At 39.5% G+C, this 23744-nt stretch overlaps 1 protein-coding gene across 2 annotated transcripts in view; it reads right to left on the reverse strand.

The window, feature by feature from the left end:
- Positions 1 to 209: 209 nt before the first annotated feature.
- entpd6 (ectonucleoside triphosphate diphosphohydrolase 6) overlaps positions 210 to 23744 on the reverse strand; it is a 60530-nt gene continuing 36995 nt past the window's right edge. Inside the window, exons 8-14 of one of the 2 annotated variants that reach the window (XM_072581304.1) lie at positions 20226 to 20305; positions 19047 to 19102; positions 15378 to 15479; positions 14256 to 14396; positions 13080 to 13136; positions 2836 to 2948; positions 210 to 2735 (exon numbers count right to left, since the gene is read on the reverse strand). In XM_072581304.1, coding sequence (XP_072437405.1) covers positions 2652 to 2735; positions 2836 to 2948; positions 13080 to 13136; positions 14256 to 14396; positions 15378 to 15479; positions 19047 to 19102; positions 20226 to 20305 — 633 coding nt within the window. In that variant the 3' untranslated portion in view covers positions 210 to 2651. Of the gene's footprint in view, positions 2736 to 2835; positions 2949 to 13079; positions 13137 to 14255; positions 14397 to 15377; positions 15480 to 19037; positions 19103 to 20225; positions 20306 to 23744 lie in introns of both variants that reach the window. The other variant, XM_072581303.1, reaches the window with a different exon arrangement.

Here is a 23744-nt window from a genome sequence, read left to right on the forward strand (position 1 = left end):
GTGCTGTTATTAAAGTTGGTGGATCAAATGGGCTACTTCTATGTTGTTCTGACGTTGAATAATTCAATTTTTTTGCAATATTAACGGTACAACGTCTTCCATGAGAAGTCCATCAAATGAGAAAGTTTCACCTTTCTGATCAAAAATTTAACAGTAGCAATAACGAATGAATCAACCAATATGCTTAAAATAGCTAAAGTACTAAGTCGTACACAAAAAATAAATTTATTTACAGCATTTATAGATCTGCATTTCCAATTGCAGATTCTACTTTCAATTGAACTGAAGTTTGAACATCTTGCATGAGTCATGTAACATTATAAAAGAGAAGTATAAACTAGCAATCAACTTGCGAAGAGGTGGTGAAGGAAGATCCCATATTGAAGGAACTAGACCGACTGAATCAATGGTATAAATAATAATGCAGACAAATTAGTCAACTGTTGGGAATTTCTGTTCACCTCATGGCTGTGCCTTTAACAGTTAAATTCCAGGAGTATCAGACAATTCGCAACAGGCACTCAAGTCACTTCTACTGTTACAAAGCAAAATACTGTGGATGTTGGAAATCTAAAATAATAATGGGCACTGACAATACTCAGTTGGCACTCTTTCATTCTCCCAGTTTCTCTGTTGCATCAGTTCTGATGATACACTATTAGCTTTCATGCTTATGCTACCAATGCCTTCCTTTCCCCTTAAAGATTTCCTTCCTGCTTGTCCTCAGAAGAAAGATTTTTTGTCCTTGCCTTTCACTTCATCAGCCTTCGGATTTAAAGAATCACTCTGCTCCTAAAGTGCATACCAACAATAAACAAATGTTGATCCTATCCACCTCAATGAGCCTGCCAAAGAGGACACTGATCTATTCCCCTAATGCTCCATCCTCCTTCCATGCAAATGAAAGAGTTGGAACATATGCCTTTTCATCTCTAATATTCAAGGCACCAAACACTCCATTCCAGTAAAGTGATATACCACTTTCAATTTAACATAGTGTTTGCTGCGGTCAGTTTGCTATGTAGAGGGATTCCAACAGAATGAGTTCATTGCTGCACTGGCTGAGGTTGCCATTGAAGGACTCTCCTTCTCAACATTTCTCCTCACGTAAGGCATGGTGACCCTTAGGTTAAACTACCACCAGTCGTCTCTCTTTCTGATGAGAGAACAGTCCTATGAGCCTCTTTTATACTGGAAAGACTAACTGCGGTTCCCAGGTAACTGGTTTGTTGAACACATTCAGTCCACAAAACATGACCTAGATTTCTGATGGCCTGCCATTTTAATTCTAACCCATTATCATTGACTTTGGAGTCTTACACCAGAGCTTCCCAAAGAGAGGCCAGGAACTAAGTTGGGGTCATGAGATCTGAAGTAATGACTGCTGCGGAATTTTGATCAAGGTATAATAACCAAGCTTTCCTCTAACAGGCCCTTGTTTTCAGTTCTCACTAAAGGATCACGAAAACTTAATTCTCAAAATGGGGTCACAATGTGCAAAAAGCTTGGGAAATGCTGTCATACAGTTCCAATGAAGTTCAATGCAAGGGAGGTCACATTACCTTTGATTGGACTTTCACAAGTTCCTGGACTTAAGATGAAGTTCAATAATTTCAGATAATTCTCCTTTTTTGGATGGCAGTTGTAGATATTAATATTGCTATTCTCATTTAAATCTTCCCCAGACCGATGCTTAATTTCTTACTTGTCCCATTAGTGTTACCTTTTACTTTGCATCATCCCTTGTCATTTAATTTCTTCTGTTTTTATCCCATCAGACATTCCCCCTTACTCTTTCTCCACCTAATGCCCTGTGCTTCCTTAAAGTGCTACACCTCTAACTTTATCCAGTACTGACAAAAGTAACTGACCTGAAATATTAACTGTTTCTGGCTCCACACATGCTACCTGCCTTTCCTATCTATTTCTAGCATTTTTGACTTCTAAGTTTCGGTGGCACTTGGCAAACACATGACACCTGGGTATCTACCATTGTAGCATCCTACCATAAAATACATTGGATGACCATGACAGGTGAAGATATTGGACACCATCACAGTTTCGCGATTCATTGACTATAGGCAGTGTGTTGAATCAAAATTAGTGATGCCGAACAGATCATAGGAAATGGGATCAGAATTAGGCCATTTGGCCCATTGAGCCTACTTCACCGTTCTCAACCCCATTCTCCTGCCAACTTTTATCTACAGGTTCGGCAGTAGTAATAATCAACTCTGCATGTTATACAAAAAAAAAGTTTTACTTTTATGGTTTGAAGAGGATCATGAAAAGTTGCAACATGTTGTTCTGTGGAAATCAGTCTTTGGTTATGGGTCAGCTTGCAAGTGTAGATCCTTTAGTATACAAACATTATCCCTTATATTGATTGACTAATCAAAGAACATTCTCTTCACCCACTGACAGAAAGGTAATTGTCAATATGTTAGCCAATTGCTTTGATTGGTGAGCATTTGAATCATTAAACACCATTTTTATACCACAACATTACATTTGAACAGTATTACAATCTGAAAAGCCCAGACCCACATTTGGAGATTGCTCACTCCCTAAGAGCAGCACCATTTACACAAGGCCATAAATTCAATCTGACTGAATTATTTTCTAACATAAACATGAGTTAATTTTTCACATTAATTTCTCTGAAGAGAATCAATATAATGGAATGTGGCGCCCAGTGCCCAACTGCTTTCAACACCATTGATCTTCCTGGCGAGCTGTAACAAGAGTCACAAATAATTTCAGATTAGATGCTGTCAATGAATTACAACAGGAATACTAAAAACTTATTAATTTTATGAAGTTGTTCAAACTTACCTTCAAAACTGCATCTTTTTGAAAACCAAGTTCTTCTAGCAATACAGTTATGTACACTAGATCCATGCAAAGGAATGGTTTATCTGTTGATTCAGATTCCATACTTTGACACACTAAATAAAGAAACAAATGAATTTTACGTTTATGGACTATCTGACTTATGACAAACAGTTAGCTCAGATACTTATCAACTTTCAGTATGTTACACAGTCACTGGCAAACAAGTTCAGAAGTTCATGTAGAGGATAGTATTTCATCTCAATATAAAGGAAGTACACCTGAAGAAATAATATCCTGCTCGTAATAGCTGAAACAACATTCACAGTATGACAGTATCAGGAGATGAAAAATATTCTTGCAGCTGTAAATAATTAATGCACAAAAGTGAAAGACATATATTGAATAATTCAAAGCTTTTTGCTTTTGCTGCATACAAATTAAAATTCTGTGGCAACATTTCTGCTGCTCCTTTCCTTCTGGTATTCTTAATAGTCCTTCAATAATATTTAAAGAAAAAAACTGAACTTCTGATTTCTCCCCTCTTGACAATTTCTTGCCCACCTTGATGTTAGAATGCTGCATGATTGTGAGCATGTAAGCAGTGGTGGAAAATGTCTTTGCGTTATTTAACTATGGAAAATGTTGCAGTGGAGTTCAAACCTTTCCTCAACAAATGTCCACAATGTATTTTCATGCATGAAAGCTGACAAGTTCGCTTGCCTACAAGCCTGCATTTTAAATAGCTGTGGAAATAATGGTTGCAATGATTTTAATCTGGTATTCCAAGATTCTGGACAGGCCCCAAGGATTGAAAACTGCAAATGTAACATCTCTATTCAAGAGGTGAGGAAAACAGAAAGCAGGAAACTATAGGCCAGTTTGCCTAATATCTGTCATTAGCAATATGCTAGAATTTATTGAGGAACATTAAAAAATCAAACAGTGTCAACATGGTTTTGTGAAAAGGAAATGATGTCTAACAGATTTAAAATATTTGAAAATGTAACAAGCGGTATAGGTGAGGGGAACCAGTAGATATAGTGTATTTGGATTTTCAAAACATCTGATAGGGTACAAGGTTACTTTATTGCTGCTAACAGGGAATAAAATCAAGGTTAACAGGCCATTTTCAGGCAAACTGCAATTAATGGGGTGTCACAGAGATCACTGCAGGATCTCAACTATTTACTGTCTATGTTAATGATGTGAATGAAGGGGCCAACTGTACTGTCCAAACATTTAAGGTTATACAAACATGGAAACACCAAAAATTTATGCAGAAATAGGCCATTTGGTCCTTCAAGCTTGCTCTGCCATTCAATAAGGCTGATCTTCCAACTCAGTACAATGTTCCCATTTCTGTCGATATCCTTGATCCCTTTAGTACTTAGAACATATCTAAATCTTTCTCGAAAGTCTTCAATGTTTTGGCCTCAACAGTTTCCTGTGGCAGAGAATTCCACAAGTGCACTACTTTCTGGGTGAAGAAATTTCTCATTTGTCCTAAACAGCCCAGCCTTATCTTCAAATTGTGACCCATGGTTCAGATTCCCTTGTCATCCTTGTTGCATCTACCCTGTCCAATCCTGTTAGAATTCTATACATTTCTATGAGATCCACACCTCTGCTACCCTCACCCCAATTTTTCTAAATTCTAGTGGATATAGTCCTAATCAATCCAGTCTCTCCCTGTATAGGAGTTCTGCCATCCCAAGAATTAGTCTACTAAACCTTCTTTGCACTCCTGTCAATCGCAAGAGCATCCTTTCTTAGACAAGGAGACCAGAACAGCGTACAATATTGCAGGTGTGATCTTACCAATGCCCTATACAGTGCAGCAAGACATCCCTGCTCCTGTTTTTGAATCCTCTTGCCACGAAAGCCAACATATTGTGTGCCTTCTTCGCTGACTGCACCTCCATGCTTACTTTCAATGACTGATGCACAAGGACACCCAGGTCTCATTGCACTATCTCCTTCCCCATATTACTAGCATTCAGATAATAATTTGCCTGTCTATTTTTGCTACTATAGTCCATAACCTTACATTTATCCACATTGTACTGTATCTGTCTCATATTATTTTGTCAATTTAGTCTACTTGTCCAAATAAGAGATGTCTTTGCATTCTCCTCAGAGCATACCCTCCACCCAACTTTGTCTCTTCTTCAAACTTGGAGATATTCCTCATTTAAATCATTAACATATATTGTGAAAAGATTAAATATATATTGTGAAAAGCGGAATTGCAAAAAAAAATCCCGTGGGACCCCACTATCCATTGCCTGCTGCTTGGAAAAAGGCCCTTAATTCCTATTGTTTCCTAGAGGTGTGGATCTCCAATCAGTTCTTAATCTCTTTCAGTACATGACTTCCAAACCTATGCATTTTAATTTTGCATGCTAATCTTGTGTAGGACCTTATCAAAAGCCTTCTGAAAATCCAAGTAAACCCCATCCACTAACTCCCCTTATCCACTCTATTAGTTACATCCTCAAAAAATTACAGCAGATTTATGAAGCACAACTTTCCCTTCGTAAATCCATGCTGACTGTTCAATTTTATCACGATCTTCCAAGTGCTCTGCTATTACATATTTTACAATGGATTCTAGCATTCTTCTCACTACTGATGTAAAGCTAACTGACCCATAATCTGCTGTTTTCCCTTTGCCTCCCTTCTTCAATAGTGGGGTTGCATTAGCTATCCTCCAATCCACAGGGACTGTTCCAGAATCTGTAGAATTTTAGAAGATGACCACCAAAATATCTGCTATTTCTAGGGACACTTTTTAGTACTCTGGAATGAAGATTATCAGGCCCTAGGGATTTATCTACCTTGAAGTCCACTGGTTTCCCCAATAATATTTCCCTACAAATATTATTTTAAATTCCTCCTTCCCATTTGACCATGCGTTACCTCATATAGATTATTAGATTAGATTAGATTACTTACAGTGTGGAAACAGGCCCTTCAGCCCAACAAGTCCACACCAACCCTCCAAAAAGCAACCCACCCAGACCCATTCCCCTACATTTACCCCTTCACCTAACACTATGGGCAATTTAGCATGGCCAATTCACCTAACCTGCACATCTTTAGACTGTGGGAGGAAACCGGAACACTAGGAGGAAACCCATGTAGACAAGGGGAGAATGTGCACACTCCACACAGACAGTTGCCCGAGGTGGGATTTGAACCCAGGTCTCTGGCGCTGTGAGGCAGCAGTGCTAACCACTGTGCCACTGTGGATATTAGGATATTATTGGTGTCTTCCTCTGTGAAGACAGAACTAAAGTATTTAATTGGTCTGTCAACTGCTTGTGCCCCATTATAAAATCCCTGTTTCTGATTGTACGTGATCGACATTTGCCTTTACTAATCTTTTTCTCTCCACAATAATATATAGAAGCTTTTACTGTCAGTTCCCTGCAAGATTCCTGTCATTCGCCCCTTTCTCTCCACTCTGTCTCCCTTTGCTGAAATCGAAATTGTACTCCATCCTCAGGTCTGTTGTTTTTGTGGCCAATTTATATGGCCCTTTCTTACGATACTGTTTCTACTTTCTCCTGTTAGCCATGGCCTGACAATGTTTCCTGTTTCATTTTTCTGCCAGACTAGAATGAATAACTTTTGTAGTTCATCCATGCAGTCTTTAAATATTTTCCATTACCTATGTATTGGCATCCTTCATCTAACAATCCCCAATATATCATAGCCAGCTTGCATCTCTAAAATTCAGGACCCTAGTCTCAGAAACTAGGAAAGCAAGTTGTGAAGAGGATACAAAGAGTCTGCAAAGAGACTTAAACAAGGCAAACAGAAGGGTATATTTTGGCAGATGAAGTATAATGTGGGAAAACGTGAGCTTGTCAACTTTGGATTTGGACTAGTAAAACAAAATTTTATTTAAATGCAGAGACACAAATCATAGAGGGATCTGGGTTTCCATCCACATGAATGACCAAAAGTTAGCATTCAGGTACAGCAATTAATTAGAAAGGCAAATGGACTATTGGGCTTTAATGCAAGGGGCGTTGGATAGAAGTCTTGCTGTGACTATACAGGGCTTTGGCGAGATCATATCTGGAGTACTGCACACCGTTTTGATCTCCTTATTTAAAGGAGGGCTACACTTGCATTTGAGATAGTTCAGAGAAGGTTCACTAGGTTATTTCTGGGATGAAGTGGTTGCCTTATGAGGAAAGGTTGAGTCCTCAGCTACTCAAGTTAAGAAGAATGAGAGTTGACATTATTGTAATAAGAAATTCTGAGGTGGCTTCATAGTGTAGATGTTAAAAGTATGTTTTCCTTTGTGGGTAATCTAGAACTAAGGAGCACTGTTTAAAAGTGAGTCTTGATTTAACATGGAAATGAGGAAGAACTTCTACTCCTACAGGGTTGTTGTCGTTAGAATTCCCTTCCAAAGAGAGCACAGCAAGTTGGACCTTTGAACAAATTCAAGGTGAAATGTACAGGTATTCAACCTACAAATGAGCTAAAGGGTTATGGGGATGCAAGAAGGTGGAGTTAAGACCACAATCGGATCAACCATAAGACCATAAAATATCAGAACCATTCAGTCCACTGAATGATGGAACAGACTCATTTACAGCTGGTTTCTCAACCCCATTCTCCGGCCTTCTCCCCATAACCCTTATTCCCCTTACTAATCAAGAACCTATCTGTCTTAAATACATTCAATGACTTGGCCTCCACAGGCTTTTGCAGCAATGACTTTTATAGATTTACCATCCTCTGGCTGTAGAAGTTCCTCCTCATTTCAGTCATAAAGAGTCATGCCTTCACTCTGAGGTATGCATACCCTAGTCCTAGTCTGTCCTACAAATCGAAACATCATCTCTCTGTCCACTCTATCCAGTCCTCTCAGTATCCTGTAAGTTTCAATAAGATTGCTACTGAGACCAGCTAGTTCAATTCAGATCAGATATCAAAGAATTGGCCTTCCTAAATGTGTGATAGTCAATGTATAAGTTTAATGAATTATGGAGCATCATTAAGGCATAGGTGAACTTATCCAGTATTATGGGCACATTAAAGATAGATACATAGAACATTACAGCACAGTTCAGGCCTTTTGGCCCTTGATGTTGCGCCGCCCTGTGAAACCAATCTGAAGCTCATCTAATTCTACACTATTCCATTCTCATTCATATGCCTATCTAATGACCACTTAAATGCCAGTAAAGTTGGTGAGTCTACAACTGTTGCAGGCAGTGTGTTCCATGCCCCTACTACTGAGTAAAGAAACTACCACTGACATCTTTTCTTTATCACCCTCAATTTAAAGCTATGTCCCCTCGTGCTAGCCATCACCATCCAAGGAAAAAGGCTCTCACTGTCCACCCTCTGTAACCCTCTGATTATATGTCTCAATTACATCACCTCTCAACCTTCTTCTCTCTAATGGAAACAACCTCAAGTCCCTCAACTTTTCCTTGGAAGACTTTCCCTCCATACCAGGCAACGTCCTAGCAAATCTCCGCTGAACCCTTTCCAAAGCTTCTACATCCTTCCTATAATGCGGTTAGCAGAACTGCATGCAATACTCTTAAGTGCGGAAGCACCAGAGTTTTGTACAGCTGCAGCATGACCTCATGGTTCTGAAACACGATCCCTCTACTAATAAAAGCTAACACACCATATGCCTTCTCAACAGCTCTATCAACCTGAGTGACAACTTTCAGGGATTATGTACATGGACACTGAGATCTCTCTGCTCAACTGCATTACCAAAGGTCTTACCATTCGCCCAACATTCCTGTTATTCCTTCCAAAGTGAATCACCTCACACTTTCTTCATTAAATTCATTTACCATCTCTCAGCCCAGCTCTGCAGCTTATCTATGCCCTCTTTAACCTACAACACCCTTCGGCATTATCCACAAATGTATTGAACTTGGTGTCATCCGCAAATTTACTAACCCATCCTTCTACGCCCTCATCCAGGTCGTTTACAAAGATGACAAACAGCAATAGACACAAAACAAATCCTTGCGGTACACCACTAGTAACGGAACTCTAGGATGAACATTTCCCATCAACCACCACCCTCTGTCTTCTTTCAGCTAGCCAATTTCTGACCCAAACCGCCAAGTCACCTTCAATCCCACACCTCCATATTTTGTGCAGTAGCCTAACATGAGGAAACTTATCATCAAGTGCCTTACTGAAATCTATATACACCACATCAAAGGCTTTACCCTCATCCACCTGTTTGGTCACCTTCTCAAAGAATTCAATAAGGTTTGGGAGGCACAACCTACCCTTCACAAAACCATGCTGACTATTTCGGATTCATTATACCTATTGAGATGATTATAAATCCTCTCTTTTATAACCTTTTCCAACACTTTACCCACAACCAAAGAAAGACTCACTGATCTATAATTGCCAGGGTTGTGTCTACTCCCTTTCTTGAACAAGGGAACAACATTTGCTATCCTCCAGATTCCTGGTACTACTCCTTAGACAATGACGACAAAGATCAAAGCAAAGCTTGGCAATCACCTCCCTGACTTCCCAGAGAATCCAAGGATAATTCCCACCTACCCCGGGGGTTTATCTATTTTCACACTTTTCAGAATTTCTAATACCTCCTCCTTGTGAACCTCAATCTCATCTAGTCTCATAGCCTGTTTCTCAGTATTCTCTTCCACAACATTGTCTTTTTCCAGTGTTGAATACTGATGAAAAATATTCTTTTAGCACTTCGCCTATCTCCTCTGACTCCATGCACAACTTCCCATTGTCCTTGGTTGGTCCTAATCTCTCTCTAGTCATTCTTTTATCCCTTATATATCTATCTGCCAACAACTTCTCATATCCCCTCCTTGCTCATCTTAGCTCTCTCTTTAGGTCTTTCCTGGCTACCTTGTAACTCTCAATTACCCTAACTGAGCCTTTACATCTCATCCTAACATAAGTCATCTTCTTCCTCTCGACAAGAGATTCAATTTCCTTAGTAAACCACAGCTCCTGCACTCGCCAGTTCCTCCCTGTCTGACAAGTACATACTTACTAAGGACACAGTAGGTGTTCCTTAAATAAGCTCCACATTTCTACTGTAACCATCCCCTGCAGCTTCCTTCCCCATCCTATGCATCCTAAATCTTGTCTAATTGCATCGTAATTGCATTTCTCCCAGCTGTAGCTCTTGCCTTCCGGTGTATACCTATCTCTTTCCATTGCTAAAGTAAACATAACCAAATTGTGGTCACTATCACCAAAGTGCTCACCAACCTCCAAACCTAACACTTTGCCAGGTTCATTAGTCAATATCAAACCTAATGTGGCCTCACTACACAGTGTCAATATAGCCCTCCTGCAAACAATGGCCAAAAACTGACCCATCTAAAAGTACTTGAACTATAGTATTCCCAGTCGAGAGTGTAGTGCTTGAAAAGAACAGCGAGTCAGGCCGCATTCGAGCAGCAGGAGAATCGATGTTTCGGGCATAAGCCCTTCATCAGGAATCCTGATGAAGAAGAACTTATGCTTGAAAAGTCTATTCTCCTGCTCCTCGGATGCTGCCTGACCTGCTGTGCTTTTCCAGCAACTCACTCTTGACTCTGATCTCCAGCATCAGCAGTCCTCATTTTCTACCGTAGTATTCCCAATAAATATTTGGGAAATTGAAGTCCCCCATAACAACTGCCCTGTCACTCTCGCTCCTATCAAGAATCATCTATCTTTGCTTTCCTTTCCTCTAAATCTTTGGAACTATTTAGAGGCCTATAGAAAACTCATAACAGGATGACCTCTCCTGTCCTGTTTCTAATCTCTTGTCCTTGACTAACAACGCCATACCCCCATCTCTTTTCCCATCTTCTCTGTTTTTACTGAGACATCTAAATCCTGGAGCCTGCAACAACCATTCTTATCCCTGCTCTACTCATGTCTCTGAAATGGCCACAACATCGAAATCCCAGGTACCAACCCATGCTGCAAATTTACCCACCTTATTCCGGATGCTCCTGGAATAGATATACTCCAAAACAACTTTTTGCTTGCCAATGCCTTCTAGCGACCCTGAAACCTTATTTTGGTCTTCCCTATTCTTGACTTCCTCTATACTCGAATTACAATTTAGGTTCCCATCCCCCTGCTGAATTAGATTAGATTCCTTACAGTGTGGAAACAGGCCCTTCGGTCCAATCAGTCCACACCGACCCTACGAAGAGTAACCCACACAGACCCACTTCCCCTCTGACTAATGCACCTAACACTATGGGCAATTTAGCATGGTCAATTCACCTAACCTGCACATCTTTGGACTGTGGGATGAAACTGGAGCACCCAAAGGAAAGCCACACAGACACGAGGAGAATGTGCAAACTCCACAAAGGCAGTCGTCCGAGGCTGGAATCGAACCCACCCGAACAGCATTAGCAAATTTCCTCCAAGAATATTGGTACCCCTCTGGTTCAGGTGAAGACCATCTTGTTTGTAAAATGTTTGTAACAATTGGGCAAGTACAATAACAGATAAATCAATAACAGACAAATGCATTTCACCTATGTTGATAATGCTCCCTTCCCTTCAAATGTAATTAAAATTGAAACTACAGACAACAATGTAGATCCATAAATCTAGCTTTGTTCCGGGATGAGCGAATCCTTTTGAATGATAAATTTACCAAGAGCAATGCCAGGTATACAATAGCATAATGTGCAACTTTAACTTTCTTATTGTGCAGGGTTCATTTAGATACAGTAACATACATTATTCTAGTGCCTATGCAAAATCATGTGATGTACTAAAAGCACTATCTTCATAGAACATAGAACAATACAGCACAGAACAGGCCCTTCGGCCCACGATGTTGTGCCGAACTTCTAACCTAGATTAAGCACCCATCCATGTACCTATCCAAATGCCGCTTAAAGGTCGCCAATGATTCTGACTCTACCACTCCTGCAAGTGAATAATGCATTGTCTCTTTGGATTAAACAAGCACACTCTTGAAGGGGCCAAAATGATCTTAGCATAACCCACCAATTAGTCATAGAGATGTACAACACGGAAGCATACCCTTCGGTCCAACTCGGTTATGCCGATCGGATATCCCAACCCAATCTTGTTCCTCCTGCCAGCACCTGGCCCATATCCCTCCAAACCCTGCCTATTCATGTACCCATCCAAATACCTCTTGAATGTTGCAATTGTACTAGCCTCCACCACTTCCTCTGGCAGCTCATTCCATACATGCACCACCCTCTGCGTGAAAAAGTTACCACTTTTATATCTTTCCCCTCTCACCCTAAATCTGGACTTCTGGACTCCCCCAACCCAGAGAAAAGACCTCGTCTATTTATTCTATCAATGCCCCTCGTGATTTTATAAACCTCTATACGGTCACTTTCAGCATCTTATGCTCCAGGGAAAACAGCCCCAGCCTGTTCAGCCTCTCCCTATAGCTCCCTGTTTTCCCTGGAACGTCGGAGGTTGAGGGGTGATCTTATAGAGGTTTACAAAATTATGAGGGGCATGGATAGGGTAAATAGGCAAAGTCTTTTCCCTGGGGTCAGGAAGTCCAGAACTAGAGGGCATAATTTTAGGGTGAGGGGGGGAAAAGATATAAAAGAGACCTACAGGGCAACAGAGGGTGGTACGTATATGGAATGAGCTGCCAGAGGAAATGGTGGAGGCTGGTATAATTGCAACATTTAAGAGGCATTTGGATGGGTACATGAATAGGCAGGGTTTGGAGGGATATGGGCCAGGTGCTGGCAGGAGGGACTAGATTGGGTTGGGATATCTGGTCAGTATAGACGGGTTGGACCGAAGGGTCTGTTTCCGTGCTGTACATCTCTACGAGTCTAAGCCAAAATGGAACACAATAACAATGGAGATGAAGACATAACCATATGATGGTAGGGTATTCCATATGATGGTAGGGTCTACTTATTGAATAAGTAATACTCCACAATTTTGGGATTCAAAATGCAAGGAAAATTTTAGCAATATCAATTCTTTGCATTCAAGTAGTTAATGCCACCAGTCGAAATGACTTAGCAAGTGAATGCAGAAGTTCACCTTTATTGAATGTGCTAGTACACTACTTTGTTGTATTACAACCTATATATAATTGTCCTTGGAAAAGTAACTTACTCAAGTCATCTGGATAATTAAAATACTCAGTTCAAGGATACTTGTGGTTGTGGCCTTTATAACATGAATAGACAAATTCATGCTGCTAGCTACTTTTGTACAATTTTTACCATGTCTGGCTGCTTTTCCATAATCCTCAACCTTTAAAGTCCCTCCTTTCTCTTCACCTAAAACAAAAACAGAATTTATTAAATCAGAAAGTCCATGAAGAGATTAAAGATGTATTTAATTATATTTACTATTTTAATTTATATTCTAGTCCCTCCCTCAGCCATAACCTCCCCAGCATAAGGACATTGTACCATCAAAGACTACTTGAGACTCTCAATTCTGCACCTAAGTGTACTGAGTTTTGCAACTAGTGGGATGGGGAACAGTCCACACACTGATGCTTTGGTGTCTCATGTAATGTAAGTGCTGGTGTAGACAACCACAGACAAACCTAATCTCATTCAATACTAATCCTAATTTTACAGCAGATGTCTCCAACTAGCCATCAGAAGTATAATCCTTGGGTTAATTTGAGATTGAAGGGGAAATTCAGACTAACAATTGAGGAAGAGATTGATTACAGGTTAAAGTTGGATGGATTGGGAGAGAGAAAAAAATATTGACAGATCACAAGACAGAGCCTGTGATGGTGAGTTAGCACAGGTAGAGGGCCATATTCAGCTTATTTAAGTAGCAGGGAAGTCAAAGGGAGCACTCCTGCGAGTCCTGACCCACAAGAAGGTCTACAAAAAGCACTTTCTGAAGCCAATTGCTCCAGTCTCTGTTTAGCAGCTAGATTTTCCAAGTATTTGAAAATATCAAACTATCTCCCCGTATGGAGACCCTGCACTTAGATTAGATTACTTACAGTGTGGAAACTGGCCCTTCGGCCCAACAAGTCCACACCGACCTGCCGAAGCGCAACCCACCCAAGACCTATTCCCCTACATTTACCCCTTTGCCTAACACTACGGACAATTTAGCATGGGCCAATTCACCTAACCTGCACATTTTTTGGACTGTGGGAGGAAACCCACGCAGACACGGGGAAAATGTGCAAACTCCACACAGTCAGTCGCCTGAGGTGGGAATTGAACCTGGGTCTCTGGTGCTGTGAGGCAGCTGTGCTAACCACTGTGCCACTATGCCGCCACTTCTCCTTTGCTTGAGAGAACCTAATTTAGCATCAAAACTTTCACATCAATGTGGCAATGATGTGCTACCTCACTGGATACTGAATTTACTTAAATCAGACTATCAAGGCAACTCTACTTAAATTAGTCACAAACACTTACCAATAAGTCCAACATCAACTGCTCTATCATAGTAGTAGGAAAATGCATAAAATGACAGACTCCCCACTTCTTCAGGTTTATGCACTTTTCTGTAGAGTATTTTTTCTACCCTTGCATAACAGGAATCATAGATGGGTTCTCCTAGAAGCATAGAGGGGAAGAAAATGAGCTTGGAAAATCAGCTTCAGATTTCACAGATAACCAAAAAAAAAGAAAGGATACTTCCAGATATACAGTTTGAAAATGATGTAGGAAAAATTGAAGACCAGATTTTTCAACACAGAGGAACTCAATTACAGAATTACCAGCAGGCAGGTGGGAGGAATAAATCTCATTTACTGTCCTCGGGAATAAAGAATATCAGTCTTGGCTACAGAGTGGTTTGTATGTCCCAAATTGCAAGAGGATAACAAGGTATGTAAAATTTGATCTGGCAACTCTTTCCTTATCTATTTAAGCAGTCAGTTTATATCCAAGTTTCAATTATTAATTGCACAGTGCAATTCTGGAAGCTCAAACAGAACAATGTTCTATTGTCTCACACACACAACCAAATACATTTGCTTTACTGACTGAACACTTTCAGTCCTGGAATGACTAAATCCTAAGCAGCATCAAGCTTTGTAGACAGGTGTAAACGAATCATTACTTCACTCTGCTTCTGTTTCAAAACCGATCAACTGTAACCTAAACATTATGGGCATATTATTTCCGTCCATATATTCCTCCCTCATAACTCAGTGGAAAGGGTACCAGAAAGAGATAATCACATTTCAGACACAAAATTCAGTACTATTTAATGAATGCATAACTGAAAGCGAGATACATTAATTAACCTGTTATACATTTACAAGAACACAAGTTGATCAGTTAGCTCCTGAAATCCATTTCACCATTCAATTAGATCAGGGTTGTCCAGTTTCTCGGCTTCATTTACCTGCCTTGATTCCCAGTCTGGGCAAAGCATAGCAAATTGGTTCCTAAGAGCTGACATAGGGACAATGAGCCAAACGGTTTCCTTTCAGTACTATAAAATTCTGTATTAGTTCACTATTTGTTAGTTTGCCACAGTATAAGGTGGTTGACAAGCGAAAAATCAAATGCAATTAAATAGACACTTACCTGATTTCTGTCCTTTAACATTGTAAACAATTTCAGCATGCTTCCATTCTGCTTTATAGTCTGGTGATAAGCAAGAACTTACAAGCTCTTGCCCTTCCTCAGCTGCAAGTGAGAGAACAATAAAAGGACAGCATACTTGCAAAATCAGAATGTTACAATTGAACTGCACTTTTGCAGACTATTTAAATAATGTGATTGCTAAATTTATTTGGAATATTTAATGAATATCATTACATTAATTTGTGCATTTTATTTTGTTCAGTCCATGCATAAAACAAAGTGTCAAAGATCCACAAAGTTTGTACCCTTCTACAAAACCCTACTGTAACTCTCTAGCAAGCTTAATGTCTACAAGTCAGATAACTGCATAACGTTATAGAGTCATAGATATCTACAGCACAACAAAAGGCCCATTGAGTTTGCACCATCATAAACCACTTATGCAATCCTATTTTTCAGCACTTGGCCCATAGTCTTGTATGCCTTGGCATCGTAAGTGCCTGAAATGTTATGAGGTTTCTGCCTCTACCACACAGGCAAAGGCTTCCAGATTCCTACCAACTCTAGGGTAGAAAGCTTTTCCTCACGTTTCCTCTAAACCTTATCTTAAATCTAAGATCCCTGGTCACTGAGCCCTTCATTGAAGGGAAATGTTTCTTGTTTACCCTATCTAAATGCCCTCAATTTGAAAAATTTAAATCACATCCCTTCTCAATTTCCTCTTTGGTAAACTCTCCAGCCCAGGAAACATCCTAATCTATTTCCTCTGTATCCTCTCCAGTGTTATCACATCTCTCCCATATAATGTGGATTCCAGAAGAGCACATAATAATGTTAGCTGCAGTTAAACCACATTTTTTGCAGTTCCAGCATCATTTCCTTGCTTTTAACCTCAATGCATCAGCTAATAAAGGCAAGTAGACCATATGCCTTCGTAATCACTTCATCCATTCGTCCTGATTTAACATTCTAAACAGTGCTATCTTTTGCCAATTTTCAAGTACTGCACTATGTAAAAGTTACAAATAACCTGAATTCAAAACTCATTAGATGGATAGCCTGTGACCTACATTTGTACAATGTTGTCAATCTTTCCAGTCATTCTTGGTGTTAATTTCATACTTATTATATTCTTCATGAAGAGAAACAGCTTACTTTTCCGGTCAATGACCTTTCATCTGACATGGGAGAAGTTACAGATGTAATAACATTTGACAAAGAGGTGGATGAGATAAGGTCAAAGGAATGTGAGAGATAGGGAAGACAGGAAAGATTGAATGATGGTAGTTTGTCCAATATGGCCGAAGAGAATGGCGATGGGGCAAGAAAGGAAAACAAGATGTGCCTAAAGCAGGTGAAACGTGCAAAGAACAGGAAACAAAATCTGAAATTGTTGAATTATGTGGTGGTCCGGAAGGCTGTAAAGTCCCTAACTGGAAGCTGAGGTGTGTTCCTCAATCTCATATTGAGCCTCATGGAAGGCCATCAAACCGAGGACAAATGTCAGTATGAGAGTAAGTTGGAGAATTAAAAGACAGCCTACAGATTATCAGTTGGTTAACCTATTACCATATAGAGACACAGAGAAGTCAAGCAAGGGAAGAGCCTAAGATGGATAGTGTGAAATTGAGAGAAGGGTGAAAAGTAGAAGTTGAGGAACTTTTCCAATTCAGAATGAGTAGTTAACAAATACAGAAATCAACATATTGGTCAAAAAAAGTGTTGAGGGAGAAGACCCAACTAGGACTGTAAAATGCAATGTTTCACATTTCCTATTTAAAAAATGGCAGCCTTGGCTAGTAAAATGAATTAAAGGAGAAATTGTTCAATGAGATGAAAAGGTCAGACAAAGGGGAGGGCAGAACTCGTGAGAAACTAGTTGTGTCTCAGTGAAGGAAGTAGTAGAGAACCCTTAGACTGTCCTGGTTTGGGATGCAGGTGTGAAGAGTTTGGATATTCTCGTGAAGAAATGATTATTTCCTCACGAGGAAATTGAAAACTGTTAAAATGATAGAGGGCAATCAAAAGAACCATGGATATAAATGTAGAGAGACCGAACAAGGAAAGAAAAAGATTGAGTCAAGAGTAGGATAAAATTAGCTTAGTGTGGCTGAACTGGAGAAGCAGTGGCATAATGGCAATGTCAATGGTCTAGCATTCGAGATTCCCCCGTGTTCTGGGGAGTGTATTCAGTAAATCTGGAATAAAGAACTGGCTCAATGATGGCCATGTCACCACTGTCAATTGTTGTAAAAACCCATCTAGTTCACAAATACTCATTAGAGAAGGAATCCTTACTTGGTTGGGCCTACAGGACTACGTGATTGGTGTTGTATAGGTGTACATATGGTTGACTCTTAATTGTATTCTGGCCAGTTAGGGAGGGGCAATAAATGCCGGCCTAGACAGTGATGCAGACATCCCATGCATGAATAAAGCAGCACAGAAGTGGTGGGGCAGTTCTGTTTATTGATATTGGGAAGGAGGTAGAGACTTGTTATTTTAATTTTCTACCTTGCTCTCATATTGTTCTTACCCTTGACTAATGCACTGGCCTAGTGAAGCTCAACATTATCTTACGTAGTAGCCCCTCATCTTTTGATTTGGCACTTTTACAGTCTTCCAAACTCTATGTTGAGTTCAACAATTTCAAACCATAAACTGTCTTCCCATTTTCTTGTGTTTTGCTCGCATGCTTTGGCTTTTCTGTGATTTTTGCTTTTGGACAGCACCATACCTTATTTCTTTTCTTGTCCCAATACCATTCCCTTTGACCACGTAAAATTAACTCTTGGCATTCAATCACCTGTCTTCTACTCTATCACAGATTTTCTTTTGTCCCTGTCTATTACTTAAATCCTGTTACCTTTTTCCACTTATCATAAAATGTACGTAATCTGAAATGTGTACTCAGTTTCTCTTTCCACAGATGCTGCTAGATCTGCTAATTTCAGGATTTTCTATTCTTGCAAGTACTGACTTTGTCGCCTCAGATACAAATGATGTAATCTATTTTTCCAAAACCCCACCATCGAACAGGTGCTACAAGAACAGGTAGTTCTCACTGAATAAATGGGCAATTTGGAAACAATGGAGCTGGTATAGCAAAAACAGAACTGTACGGCACAAGGTTTGTTGACCGATTACAAGGTTATTTGAAAGCAACTTCAAAAAGAAATTCATTTTGCAAATGTTGCTCACAAAGCTAGCATTCCTCAACACCCCAGGGGGTAGTAGTGGACGTCATCTTCTTGAAATGCTGCTGGTTGAGTGGTGAAGATATGCCCACAGTATTGTTAAATGAAGAATTTGAGAAGTTTGATTCAATGATGACAAAGGAATAGCAATATGGGTCAGAGCTAGAATAGTACATGACATGTAATTGGGTGGTGTTCCCACAAGCCAGTGTAAATGTGCTAACTTCATGCACAAGTCCTAGGCCCTTCTATAATGTTGGGAAGGAAAAGTGTCAGAGGCAGAGGACTACAGTAGATAGAAAGAGGGTGAGGGAGAATTAGCTATGCAGCTTCCAGCACTCCCACTGTCTGTACTCATGGAGTCCTTTACCTTATGGAATAAAGCAGGCTTAAGTAGTCTTATTTTGAGAAATTACTGGTGTTCACCTTGAAAAATAAGAAAGTGTAAGTTAAGCTAACTTACATGGTCTACCTTCAGTTCCTCCTAAAATCGCCAGTCTTGCTGACATCAAGCCAAATCCTAGGTAACTGAAAATGGAAAACAATGAGTGAAATATATGACAGTAAACTGATTGCCAACACAAAACTCTATTGTTTTTAATATTAATAGATGTTCTAATGAGCTGCTGTCCTTCTTGAAGGGTGAGCAGCTACCCACTTATTCTACTCCTCCACTTATTCTATTAGATAATCCCTTTCTAATATTAAGTCATAGCCCACTTAAAAAAGTTATAAATTTTGCTTACACAGTTGGTTACCTGTGAAAAATTAATAATATTTGAATCTACAATGAACTTAGGGGTTTCTAAGTTTAACTTCCCCTTAAACATGTTAGACAATTGCTTCACTCTCTGATAGAATCCAAAGTTTGTTCAATCTTCCCTTTCTTTTGTTCTCTATAGCTGTTGCTTAATTTCTTTGTAGAAATGGTTGCACCTGAAATATGCAGATGGATCTTAGTAGCTGTTTTTATATGGCAATGCCCTGTCATCTGTGTTGGGGGCACAGATTGAAAATATAAAAAGTTATCGAATAGCTGCACAAACAAATGGTTTAACAGACAGACAATGCACCAGATGTCCATCCTATCTTTCAGAACATAGATCCAGACATTGCAGCTCATTTCTCAACATGTTTCAGCATCTTGTACCTACTATATGTATCTAAATTTGAAGGCATTATACTATACTGTACACATCCCTACTGCCCATCCTGTGAATTTTGTTTCTGTTTTCAACCTGAAGATTGCACTATTCAGTAAAACATATTTCACGTGAAGAGTTTTTAAAGATATTATAGATTAAAAATATTGCATGAAAATGTACTGACACCTTAGTGAATAAGTGATTAACTCAATAGAGAAAGGATTTTGATCAGGACTTCCTCAAATAAAATTAACAAAATTGTGTGTGCAGCTATTCGATAACTTTATATTTTAGCTACTAAGATCCATCTGCATATTGCAGGTGCACCAACAGTGACAGGAGTAGGAAGACTACACTTCCTACACAAACTACACTTAAAATGCTGTACACATTTAATATTAATTTGAAGAAAATAACTTTGATTCAAAAGCTTGTTGTATGCAATTTTTAGCACGTTTAATCATGACACATGATGTAGTAGAACCAGAAAGGACAATAGTACTAACCTGTGAGAGTAGACTGTGTAAGTGCTATTGAACATCTGAATTGAGGTAATATAGTTAACAGGAGAGGTCTGGAGTGTTATCTGTGGGAAAAGTCGAAATGTTACTCAAAGTGACTGCAATTCTAAAGGATAAGACTGATAATAGAAGCACAATATTTCAGTATACCCAAGTGTACAATATAAAAATCAAACAACTTTCACTTTTGAGATCAAAGGCCAAAGACTACATGTTTTAGTCAGATATTAAAATCAGAATACAATTCTTAGCCGGACATTTGTTGACTGGAATCAAATTAGAACAAGTAGTATGTACACCATACATTAATTTACTTTTGAAGTGCTTTTATTTTTCTGCAAGTAAATGCAGAACATTGACTCTCTACTATGCCCACAAATAGATGAATATTCTGTTAAACTACTTTTGGTTATCATGACTGGATCTCCCTATCCTCCTTCAAGTAGCACCATGGGATATTTTACAACTCTGGTTGAACAGCTCATGTGCATCATCTATGCAACAATTGCACTTAGTGTTGATCAGAATATACTGTGTTAAAGTCTCAATTTAGGCCTTGACCCACAACCAAATGTAAAAAGATATTATTTTGTCTGGGATATATTTTAAGGTGATTACATTGAGCTGCAATAAAGAAAACCTGAGCACGATGACATTGCCACATAACCTTTGTCTTTATATAATTTTCATATTTCAGCATCTAAAGGAAGTGCACATTTAAGGCAGCAGTGGAAAGCATAAATATGTCAATCTGCAAAATGAAGTTTTGTGACATTGACAAAATTTTAAGACAAAAAAACTTCCCTTTTTCACAAGCACAATTCTCTTTCTGAAACCAGTAGGGCTACTATGTCATAACAGCACCCTTCACTTTTTTGTTTGAAGGCCAGCTGAGAATAGAAAATCTTTGTGAGGAAAATCCTGGAAGAGATCCTGCAAACTGCCATTCTACAGTGAAATACTTCATTGTCCTGCTTCATTGGACTCAGTCCAATTTTAGTATATTTTACTGGGCAAGCTACTTAAATCAGAGGTTAAAAAACAAAACTTGACTAACACCAAAAGCTTGTTGCATCTAATCTTCTGTTCACAAAAACAAAACCTTTTCTGTTCATGAGCAAGAACCCTTTCCAAAACGTCTTGTGTTGACATGGCAACTGCTGCAGAGCTTCCTGAAGCAGGTTGACTTGGCTCTGCAGAATAATTTGGCAGAACATGGTCACAAGCAGAAACTGCACAATTTTTAGGTTGGTTCAAGGTATCACAACATGCAATCCCATGGAATCTCATATAGCTATACAGAATATATTAATTGCAGTGAAAGAAACGGTAGCTCAGTAGTTAGCACTGCTGCCTCACAGCTCCAGGGAGCCAGATTCGACTCCAGCCTTGGACAACTGTCTATGTGGCGTTTGCACATTCTCCTGGTGTCTGTGTGGGTTTCCTTCAAAATGACTCCAGTTCCCTTCCACAATCCAAAGATGTACAGGTTAGGGGAATTGGGCATGGTAAATTGCCTATAGTGTTCAGGATGTGTAGATTAGGTGCATTAGTTGGGGTGAATGTAGAGTAATAGGGTAGGGGAATCGGTCTGGGTGGGTTACTCTTCAGAGGTTTGGTGTGGACTTGTTGGGCCAAATGGCCTATTTCCACACTGTAGGGAATCCATGATGATTCTATGAAACCACCACGAGATAGAAATATAGCTTCAGTTGAGATCTCACAAGAAATTTTAAGTGTTAGGTTATAAAAACCACAGTGGTAATATGTTAAACACAGATTCTGCTTCCGATGTGCAATACAATCAGTAAAGCTGAAAAATAGTAACTAGCATGTTGTGAAACACAAATATAATCGTTCTTTAGGCATATGTTGCCAGATGTCAGCACTACAAACAACAGTGAAACCAATTAAATTCTTCAGAAGTTCTCAGAAAAATACGAAGAACAGATTAAGGTCTCTGCAGTTCTTTCATTAAAAATATCTTGCACTTAAAGTTGAAAGTTAGGAAACTGATCACATTCCCAATTTTAACAGAAATATTAGACAGGTCCAGAATAAGGAAGGGTAAGAATTGAGGCAAAGCAGACTCAATGTTAACAACCTAACTTTAAGGATCCTTCTCCATTACATCAGATTGTTGAGAGTCAATTCAAACTAACCTTCTATGTAGCAGCACGAAATATTTATATTCTGACCATTTCAATCGGATTCCGAATCCATTTTGAGGATGGACAAAGAATACACAACCAGCATTCCCATTATATCACACACACCTCTCCCATCTCCCAACCAAATTCAGGATGCCACAATCATCTTAAACCCATTAACTTTATTATAAATCTGAATCATCACAGGATCTCCATGATCCACCATTATATATTCTCGAATGCAGAGCTGGAGTGTTAGATGGAGACAAGATTGACTGAGGCATTCTAAAGCAAATTAGACTGTTATTTGAAAAAGCCACAATGTACAGGATTCCAGGGGGAATGGCACCAAGTGAAACAATCGCTGAACTGGTACAGAAAGTGGGTATAATGGCCTTCTATATAGTAACAACTCAAAGATATTAGATTAGATTCCCTACAGTGTGGAAACAGGCCCTTCAGCCCAACAAGTCCACACCGACCCTCCGAAAAGTAACCCACCCGGACCCATTTCCCTCTGACTAATGCACTGAACACTATGGGCAATTTAGCATGGCCAATTCACCTGACCTGTACACCTTTAGATTGTGGGAGGACACTGAAGCACCCAGAGGAAACCCACGCAGACACGGGGAGAACATGCAAACGCCACACAGACAGTCGCCAGAGGCTGGAATTGAACCTGGGTCCCTGGTGCTGTGAAGCAGCAGTGCTAATCACTGAGCCACCATATCACTCATTGACATTTAGATGAGATATAAAGATAAACATGTGGATAAGGAACCTGATTAGGCAGGAAAATGGGAAAAGGAAATCGTTCAGTACGTTGAGCCTGTTCTGCCACTCAATTAGATTGTTGTTGATCTGCACCTCATTTCATTTAGCACCATTTTCTCAAATTTCTTAACATATCAAAGCTTTATTACTCAGTCTGGAACATTTCAATTGACCCACCATCCATACTGTGTGCGTGTGTGTTGGGCAAGTTGGGGGGTGTGTTAAAGTATTCTACATTCACTTTGCCTCAAGTAAAGATTGCTCAATTTCTCTCAACATTACAATAAATTTTAAGAATGTGCATCCTTAATCAAAACCCCCACCAGAAAAAAAATGGCTATGTTGTAACGACCTTATCAAGTCATTTCAGTATCACAAACGTCTCAAATAGATCACCTCTTACCCTTAACTTATTTTCTCCTGAGCCGGTCTGAGGCCAAATCATACATTACACAATTTTGGTGTTGTGGTTTACACTGTTTTAACCTGCTTATCCACTGTCTAACACAGAATAGCTTCCTATCTGCTCACCAAAACCACCTCTCTCCATCTCAAACATCACTTAGCTCAGCGTCAG

This window comes from Chiloscyllium punctatum, chromosome 11 (assembly GCF_047496795.1).
Source record: "Chiloscyllium punctatum isolate Juve2018m chromosome 11, sChiPun1.3, whole genome shotgun sequence".
NCBI lineage: Eukaryota > Metazoa > Chordata > Chondrichthyes > Orectolobiformes > Hemiscylliidae > Chiloscyllium > Chiloscyllium punctatum.